Here is a 10474-nt window from a genome sequence, read left to right on the forward strand (position 1 = left end):
AGCAGTTTCTTAATTATTGTGAGAAATATAAGATGATCAGGGTCTTCACACAAACTGGTAGCTCTTCGTATTACTCTGTACCAAAGAAGTAGCTCTCTGTTTCAAAAAGGTTGGTAACCCCTGATGGACACTGTACAGAAAAATGCCTCGCAAGTTTTACAGCACAATTTAACCAACTGCTATTTAACAAGGCTATTTAATCGGCTCACCTAATTAGCTTAAATATTTTCAGATAGTAACAATAACCACATAGGGCGGCTTGGTGGCGCAGTGAATAGCACGTCCACCTCACAGTTCAAAGGTCCTGATTGAAATCCACCTGGCTCCAGCCTTCCTGTGTGGAGTTTGCATCTTCTCCCTGAGCCCGCGTGGATTCTCTCCAGGCACTCTGGCTTTCTCCTACTCCCCAAAAACATGCATGGCAGGTGAATTGGACATACTAAATTGTCCTTAGGTGTGATTGGGCGCCTGATTGGTCGTTCGTCTCTGTGTGCCCTTGGATTGGCTGGCAACCAGTTCAGGGTGTCCCCCGCCTACTGCCCGTAGCCAGCTGAGATAGGCGCCTGCGACCCCTGTGATGATAAGCGGCTATAGAAAATGGATGGATGGAAGAAGAACCACATGTATCTGTCAAATATATATTTCCAGAATTCTTCATAGAAAATCTTTATTAACAGATTAATCAATGAAGGTATTAAATATTTGCTTCAAAGTATCAAAACAGTAGCCAAACAGTTGTTAAAGCTGTGTATTGATTCGATACCAACGCCCACATTAAGCAAAATATGAGGACGTAGTCACACCTTTGTGGAGTCAAAGCACAAAAGTTGCACAAGAGCAAGAGCTTCACAACTATGTAACATGGAACAAAATAAACCAGTATTTTCAGGTTTTAACCAGCACTAAAGAATTACATTTTAATGTTGGTTTAAAAAAAAAAATCTCAAAACACTAACTCAAAATTGTCACACTGTTGGCATTTTTATTGATGTGTGAAACCGCTACTTGTTCTGGCACACATGACATACTACTAAAATGATTCATGTAAGACACAACCATTGGAACAGACTCTGTCTATTTCATATACCATTTGTTGTCTTGCAAATGTACTTTACACATCAACCCTGGAACAATAATGTTTTGTGTGTGTGCACGTGTGCGTATGCGTGCGTGTTTGGAATGTCTTTTGTCATATTCTGTACATAAACTCAAAAAGAAGTTATAAAAATGAAAGACATTGGATGGCACAAGTCGACAAAACAAATACTTTTTGAGTGATACATTTTTGGCAACAGAAAATTAGAACTGTGTGATGTGGACACTGTCTTTTTGCAGGTGTGTCTTTATTTTTCCAAAAGTCAAATACGAAATTGAAGCTTATTGCGTGACCTTCTGCAATGAGTTGAATGCACATTGTCACTCCACTTGCTAGAACAATTTTGTTCATTAAATCATAAGGAATTTGCTACTTGGACAATTTGATCTCCTCATAGGGAACAGGCATATAAACAGCTTCAGTTGCCTGGGGCTTGCTCCTGAAATCCCTGCGCTGTGTTCAGGTGATTGGCCAGTTCCTGCATCACGGCATTTTTCCCTATCTGGTCACTCCTCCTCCGCTCCATAATCACGTCCTCCAGGCTCTGAAATTCCAGGACGTGGCTCTTCTTGTCGGAAAAGTGCATTTTCAAGCGGTAAGGCTGTTTACCGATCCTGATCTCTCCTCCGATTTTAAACTCTCGCCGTCCAAAGCGACACCAAGCCGCAAAGCACTCGGAGTTCCTCCAGTAGAGTTCTCTGTCCCTGGAGCCCACGTGGTCCACGGCGTTGCGCACGATCACTTGCGGCTGCAGCGCACGGTAACGGTAGAGACCGTTGACAATACGGCCTCTTTTTCCCTGACTCACATCTGTAAGGAAGCCATTCTTGATCTCGGCCCGATGCAGGTGGACTACCTGGAAGTCGCCAACGTACACGGCCCAGTGAGGGTACTGTCCTGTGGCCACGAACTCCAGAACGTCTCCGGGTGCGCACTTGTTCAGCAGACTCTCCACCGAGTGCGTAGCGGATCCGACGGTCTTCTCGAAAACGCACTCCTCCCGGAAGTAAACCGAGCACCCCAACTCGTCATCGGCTTCGGAGGGCTTTTCCTCGAAAGTCTTCGCAAGATGGCTCTCAGGCGGCAGCGGCTCCGAATGCTCGTCCTCGTCGTCATCTTCACCACCTCCGCAATTGTTGGAGAAAATGTAAGAGACGCCGATACGCGACCTGTCGTCGATGTCCGGCTCGAGGAGGTTCGGCTCCGACGTAGGCACTTCCACGTAGTTTAAATGAGTTAGTTTTTCCACCTGGTTCCCCATAAAGGTGAAAGGTGTACGCGCGTCCACGCATGCGGTGCCTCGCTTCCTAACGGAATCCACCTGTACGCGTGACCGCGTCAGCTCGATCCAAAATAAGGCAAATGATCCATGTCCCAGTCCGGAAAACCTGGGCTGAAGGAGCACTTCCCTGCGTGGACAAAAATAGGCGCACACACGTGGAGTTTAGATGGACAGTAGTCTCTCTTTATACCCCCGCCCCCTTCACGCACACGCATACACGGCTTCCAACTGGTAAGACCTGACCCACCTGTTGGCGCTGTTTGAAAGGCTTTTTTTTTTTCCCCTCACGAGACACTTGTCACGTCACTCTTGCGCAAGTTGTCACTGTTAGTTAATTCCCTGTTAGTTAATACAGCAGAGAGCGTATAACGTGGTTTTTGCTTCAGCTCAACTCCTCTTACCTCGTGTTTGTTAGCGCCTGTACGCCTCTCTAGGGGACTGGTGGTGGTTTAAAGACCAAGGTCGGACAGCCTTCATTGAGCCACTACAGGGAGGTGTAATGATTTAAAGCCATAGTGTACATTTTTGAAATCTCCTTCGAGAGGGGTTTGACTGCAGACTGCAAGACGGGGGCGTCACTATTCCGGCCAGGGTGTCACTCTAGCGTCGTAACTTGCTTGTGTTTACGGATTGGGTGCTTCCTAAAACTTTGCCCGATTTTTCGAAGGCCTGGTTTGTCATTCCACGCAGTTTAGGAAATGGGAGTGTGGTCCCATTATTTTGACGGCAAAATAACGGGACCAAACACAAACAATAAGTGGAAATTAATTGTATTTAATGAATGTATGGCAATCACAGTGTGGTATAGTACTATACACGGGACAATAAAATCTCTTTGAATCTTTGTATGAGAAACTTTTACCATCAATCCATCCGTTTTCTGTAGCCGCTTATCTTCATTAGGCTCGCAGGCTTGTTGGTGCAGCCGCTATGGGCAGTAGGCAGGGGACACCCTGAATTTGTTGCCAGACAATTGCAGGGCACATAGAGACGAACAACCATTCATGCAACCAATCACACCTAAGGACAATTTAGTATGTCCAATTCTCCTGCCATGCACATTTTTTTATTTTTTTTAATGTGGGAGGAAGCTTGAGTGGAGAAGATCCACAGGGCTCTGGGGAGAACATGCAAATTCCACACAGGAAGGCCGGAGCAAGGTGGATTTGAACTCGGGTCCCTGGACTATCAGGCAGACGCGTGAGCCATTTTACATAAATAACTGTGTGTGTGTGTATGTGTGTGTGTGTGTGTGTGTGTGTGCGTGTGTATGCATGTGTGTGGTTGGGGGGGCTGCCTTCCTCTGCATAAACTCCCTGCAAACGCTTCATTGACAAACAAAGAACAGTCTTTCTGCAATAGGGAGCTACTCAGTGATTTAGGATTGATTTGTAATAAATTGATGAAAGTACAAAATACTGTATTATTCTATTATTGTATCCTTTGTTCAAGGTAAACAAAGTGCAAAAATAATACAGGTAAGACCACAGGTGTCAAACTCAAGGCCCAGGGGCCCACCACATCATTTTATGTAGCCCGCAAAATACTAATTTGACGCCAGATTTCTGACTAAAATGCCAAACTTGCTAGTTGTCTTCAACTTTTAAAAAAAATTTGGGCAAAAAACCCCAAGCATTTTTATTCCTAATTTCTCTTTTGAACAGTTTTTGCCAGCCTCTCATTTCAAAACTAACTGTGACAAACACTTAAAATGTATTTGATTTGCAGTTGTTCGGTCTTCTGACCGAAACTATAACTAAAAGGTGGCCACCATAAAAATAGTGAATAAAAATAGTAAAACACAAACCTCACCATGCAGGACATCACTCAGCTCCTCCATTTCATTGCTACTTCAACATACTTCCAATTCCGCTATTATGTGCAGTTTTTTCATGGAGGATTTAGAACAAAAAGTACTCACAACCACCCCCGGAAGCATACAGACCATCACTTTGGAAATGCTATGTGGACGACATATTAGAAAAAGTAAAAACAGGACACACACAACAACTCACAGACCATCTCAACACTATGGACATCACCATTAACATTAAGTTCACACATGAAGAGGAAACTAATACATAGCCTTCTTGGACTTAAACATCACCACACAGAAATGGAGACATTAAAATTAAGTACACAGGAAACCTACACACACAGACCACTTATGGACATCAGAACATCCAATAATTCACAAACTTTCAGTCGTCAGAACATTGCATAAAAGCGCAATAAAAATCACAGACCCAGGAGACAGGACACAGGAAGAAAAACACATTCAACAACTTTTAAGAAGATGCCAGGACCCAAAGTAGGCAATAAAAAAGGAGCAGGGCAGGTCAAGAACAGAAAAAAAAACACAAGGCGGTAAGAGAAAACATATAAACCCAGAGGAACAACAGGGAGCTTTCACACTACCAAAAATATGAGGACTTTACAGAACATATTCAAAGAGCAATGAGGAAACACAACATCAACACACCTGTAAAGCCACACAACACACTCCAAAAAATACTGGTTCATCCTCAGGACAGAATACATACAGAAAACAAATGCAACACCATATATGAAATACCATGCCAATCATGCAATAAATAAATATCGGGGAGATGGGGAGGAGCTTCAATAAAAAGAAGAAAGAACACCAAAAGGAATGTGAGAAAGAGACGGCAACAAGACTAACAAGAGCAATAAAAGAAAAGGCACAACAGGAACATCACAAGTTGACCACTGTATAGGGGAAAACCACATTATGGATTGGGAAAAAGGCCAGAGTCATCTGCACCAAGGAAAACGAACTTCTGCACTGGATCAAGGAGGTAATCGAAATCAGGAAGCGGGGCCCGAGGACCATCAACAGGGATGAGGGAGCTTACATGCTCTTCAGCTGGAGTAGTATCTAATTGACAGGAGTAGGCGTGACCCTCCTGTCAAAATCTGACAGGTGGGTCACACGTCCATCAAAAAGACGAGTCACAGGACCATCATATGACATTCTGAAGAAGGCGAAATTTAAAGCCAAAACATGTCAGGTATGACCTCATAGAAACTTCTAAAATTTTAATTTTTTAATTTTGAAGTTTTAATTCTTGCCACTGTCTCATAAAAAGGAAAACAACAATTAAAATGTGGCCTTCGATCAAAATTATTTTGACAACCCTGGGTTAGACTGAGAACTTTCAGGCATGACTATGAATTTGGAAAATAAGCAATACAGGTGAAAAATCTATTGCGATGTCAGTACAGTGGGCCCCCGGGTTACGAACTTAATCCGTTCAGCGGCTACGCTCGTATCTCGAATTGCTCGTATAGCGGGCAATCCAGACCCATGTTAATTCGTGAATGCGTGCAACGCGCGCAGAAGCCTTAGGTAAAATCATCATGCTGTATACATATATTAATATTAAGTGACATAATCTACTGTACAGTTGCATTAAATAACAAATACAAAGGGAAAATGACTTTTATCTTTGGAAAGACGTGTCTTGTGCTGAGATAAGCAGAGATGAGCAGAGATGAATGCTCGAAGTCAATACGGTAAATCAGATATGCTATTGGTCTTACAGTGTCAAAGTAACTTTTTCAGTCAGGGTTTTCTCTACTTCCTTCCATCCCAACCAGCTGTGCCATCAAGCTAGATAAAGGCGTTCGGCCAATAGCATATCGGCACTTCTGTGATTGACGTGTGACGCCGGCCAATAGCATCTCCGTGAGTGAGACCGGGTGACCTTAATCGACCAATAGCATATTGGCGTCTCCTTGACTGACTGATAATTATTCGCACTTTTTTTTTAAACGGTTGGAATGTATTGACATCTTATTGATTAAAACACATTTAAACCTGTGACGATTTTTTGTCCTGCAATCGGCACACTTAATTTCATGTCAGCTGTTTTTCCCGACGTGAATTGAGCTGGGTGGAGGCGGAGGGGAGGTTGTGTGTGTTGTATTTACTAGGCACCACACTTATGGCTTGTTCGAGCGTCGGTTCACCGTTGGTTACAACTCACAGAATTGCAGGAATGGCACTGTCCCAAAGCATGTCGGGAGGTCGCCGACTAACATGACATGCAGTTTTGTCAAGCAACCATTATATGACACTGTAATACCAGCCGTAACAGGGTGCAGAGATTAACCTCTTGAGTTAATACGGCAACGCATATAGGCTATTGGTCTTACAGTGTTACAGTAACTCTTTCAGTCATGGTGCAAATCACGGAGATACTAAAACATCATCCTCTTATTTCTTCCTTTACCGCTGCTAGTAATTTTAGAAGCTATGTTTAACAGATAAAGTTTGCAAAGTCTTCAAAACATTCCGTTTTTCACTCATTTTGTCTACTTCCTTCCATCCTGTCCCATCAAGCTAGATAAAGGCGTTCGGCCAATAGCATATCGGCATTTCTGTGATTGACGTGTGACGCCGGCCAATAGCATCTCCGTGAGTGAGACCGGGTGACCTTAATCGACCAATAGCATATTGGCGTCTCCTTGACTGACTGATAATTATTCGCACTTTTTTTTAAACGGTTGGAATGTATTGACAATTAATTAAAAAAAAAACACACATTTAAACCAATGACAATTCTTTGTCCTGCAATCGGCACATTTAATTTCATGTCAGCTGTTTTTCCCTTTAGCTGTACAAACACTACACTTAAATGGTAATATATTTAGACACCGTGAGTGAGACAGTCAGTGTGAGATTGTAAGACCAATAGCGTTCGCGTTACCGCCATAAGTATCTGTTAATGATTGTAGATGACGCAACTGCTGAATATGTTGACGCAGATAGGCGAGAACATTTCTACATACTCAATGGCTGGTTTGTCGGAATGCTCGCAAGACGAGAGGTTTGCTCGTAAGCGGAGGACAAAAATCTCCCTGATCCACGCTCGTAAGGCGAATTGTTCGCAAATCAGGGTGCTCGTAAGCCGGGGGCTGACTGTATTTCATATATAATGACTTTTACAGTTTAAATTAAAAAAATAAAGTTTCATGACAATGACAAAGACAACTATCCATATTAATTATCTGCATATTCTTGTGACAATATAATTATATGCAAGTAAATTAGAGGTGAGACAAGTCTATAAGTGGGGCTTGGCACCTGCTTCACTCACTGAGAGAAATACAGCCACCATTGACTTTTTGGCGAAATTCAATTGTTTGTAAAAATGCAAAGGTCCTTAATTTGTTTGTTGTCAGCGTCATTCTGTGAAAGGAATCATATATTAGGTTGTTATCATTACATGTTTATTTCTTGTTTAGAGTAGCATGCATTGCTATCCATCTATGCAGTCCTAGTTCATCTCGCACCAGTTCTTAGATAAAGCTGTTGACGCAGGAAAGTGTGAACTGAAACCTTGGCCGAGCTGTTGACGGCACCCGGCTAGTTCTTTTTGTTATGTCTTGTAATGTGCAATGCTTTGCTGAATGAATAAAAAGCAGGCGGTGACGGCTGGGCTTTCGACGGTTTTGGCGAACATGAGAGTGAGAGCCAAGCCCTCCCTTTGCCAGCAAAGAAAAGTCAATCTTGGTTGGAGTTACTATTTTGCTGCTTAGTTTTGGCCCTATGCCTGATAATAGAGCTTGACCAATTTGAAGTCGATAAGGTCAACCGTTTAGGAGGTATTAAGAGGAATTTGGTCCCTGCAAACATCCAAAAGCGGTCCAAAAAGGCATGTGAAAAAATTAATAACTCTGGATTTAAAAACAGGAAGGGAGGAGGCCTAGCTAATGTGCTGAGGCAGGTTGTTCATTTGCTGCAACAGCAAAGGCACGGTCCCCTCTGAACTTCCGCTTAGTTTGCGGCTGTCTCAGGAGCAGCTGATCAGCTGACCTGAGATAGCCAGCAGGTGTGTAGGGGTGCAGAAGCTCAGAGAGGTATGGAGGGGCAAGACCGTTCAGGGATTTAAAAGCAAATAATAATATTTTAAAATGAATCCTAAAATGTACAGGCAACCAGTGAAGTGAAGCTAAAATGGGGGAAATGTGCTCATGCTTGCGTGTGCCTGTTAAAAGACGTGCTGCAGCAGACCATCTGCAGACGGGAGATGACCGAGGCACTGACCCCCACATAAAGGGCATTACAGTACTCCAGCCGGGTAGTTATGAAGGCGTGGATAACTATCTTGAACTGCTGCCTTGAAAGAATTGGCTTTATTTTGGCCAGCTGCCTCAAATGGTAGAAGCTCGATTTGACAAATTTGGTTGTCAAATTTGAGCTCCGCATCGATTTTTACTCCTAGGTTGGTGAACATAAGACGTTCTATAACATTTTTGTAGGTCTTGAGGTTCTATATATTCCTAAAAATTTTTATAGGTATAGGTGAAACGGGCCGTGACCCAGGAGAAGTGTTCGACTCTAGGTGGCGCTAAAAATAAATTTTTTAGATTTTATGTATGAAAACTCCAAAATACCAAATTTTACAACAGGCCCGATGAGTGTGCAAATTTTGGTGACTTTTCGCGCATGTGTAGGCCCTCAAAAATGCGATTCATTTTAGAGAACAATAATAATCCAGAGAAGAACAATAGGGACCTCGCAGCAGCGGTCGCTGCTCAGGCCCCAATAATAATAATAATAATAACAATAATGTGGAGAAGAACACTCGGGACCTCGCAGAGGTCGCTGCTCGGGTCCTAATAATAATAATAATAATAATAATAATAATAATAATACGGAGAAGAACAATAGGGACCTCGCAGCGGTCGCTGCTGTGCCCTAAATATAAAATCCAAACTATTATGATCGAACGTAGACTGTAAATCTAACATGCACATGTCGTATCTTACATGTGCATGTTTTAAATGTACGCAGATGTCTACGGTTGCGTGTCATCCAAACTATTACGATCTAACGTAGGTATTCTGCTGTAAATCTAACATGCAGATACTGTATTGTAGCTCACGTACGTATTTAATAGGTCAAAACATACAATAAAATCAATAGGCTGTTAAAATGTTTCTTACTTGCGTCGTCAGCGATCAACTAAACCATACGTCTCCTTAGGTAGCTTAAATCGACGGCCTTTAAAACAACAACACGTGGGGGTCACCGCTTGGTAGCTCAACTCGATGGGTAGGCCATTTCTACACAACACCGGCAGCCGGCACTCCACATTATGAAGTGCCCGCGAGCGCCGGGGCAAAAATGGCTGCCGCGCTGTTTCCGGTTAAATGGCCCTTCAAACAAGAGCTCTACTTGTATGATGTTCTGACTTACATTGAAATTTGGGTTACATCGCGTCTTAAGAACGGATCCACATCGCAAGCCGAAGAACCCCTCTACTTGCCCTCTCAAATGACTCACTGCAAAGACACAGTATTGTCATAAAGAATGTACTCCAAACCTCCAATCAGTTTTCTCTTAGGTCACTTATATTATAGTTCATTAAGTGCTACAGTATAAGTAACTATTGAGTATGAACATAGCAATACACTATTGGACCATGCAGGTCTGTTTTAGCATGAAAGCAGAAGATAACTGATCAATTAGGTAGCTTATAAGATGTACTGTACCCCTTTTATGCTAACTCACACACATGTATGCACCAACATTAAGGACATTGATTTTGAATAAGTGTGAAGTTTGATGAACACGCACATCTTACAGAATGAAACACAGCCTGTATTTATGCTTGGTACATTTGGTTATTGGTAAAATAGTCAAAGTTGAGTAGTCTTGAGTAGTCAACTTATCTTTGATCATTTCCAGCCAGAACTTCGTATTCTCCTATCCTATGGTATCACATTGTGATTCTCAGAATTAAAAAAAAGTTAACACGCTGTTCAAAAGAAGCCTTGCAGAGCCAACTTTGTTCAGTCATATATAAAACCTTAAAATTGACCTTTTTCACTGAGGCACAGTCATCCTGGAACCCAATATGGCCTCCCACAAACCATTCCCACAACCTTGCCAGCATCGTATAAACTGTATTAATAAAATGAAGAATTACACATCCAGGCTGTATTTACAGCTTTGTAGCGAAGTGTAAACGAGCACGCATGTGGAAGCATGAGCGTGCCCCCCACTGCCACAAACAAAATACCGTAGTTCTTCCAAAAGATCCCGAGGTCTAAGTTGTGCAGTC

At 42.6% G+C, this 10474-nt stretch overlaps 1 protein-coding gene across 1 annotated transcript; it reads right to left on the reverse strand.

The window, feature by feature from the left end:
• Positions 1–1058: 1058 nt before the first annotated feature.
• On the reverse strand, positions 1059–3123 carry LOC148425852 (protein LRATD2-like). The gene is made up of 2 exons (XM_088410760.1): positions 2626–3123; positions 1059–2505 (listed from the first exon to the last, which is right to left on the reverse strand). Exon 2 carries the CDS (start codon positions 2355–2357, stop codon positions 1515–1517), a length of 843 nt encoding a protein of 280 aa, XP_088266886.1. The 5' UTR covers positions 2358–2505; positions 2626–3123; the 3' UTR covers positions 1059–1514.
• Between the last annotated feature and the right edge of the window lie 7351 nt (positions 3124–10474).

The sequence above is a fragment of the Hippichthys cyanospilos genome, chromosome 3 (assembly GCF_059441005.1).
Source record: "Hippichthys cyanospilos isolate Australia breed blue-spotted pipefish chromosome 3, RoL_Hcya_1.0, whole genome shotgun sequence".
NCBI classification, from domain to species: Eukaryota; Metazoa; Chordata; class Actinopteri; order Syngnathiformes; family Syngnathidae; genus Hippichthys; species Hippichthys cyanospilos.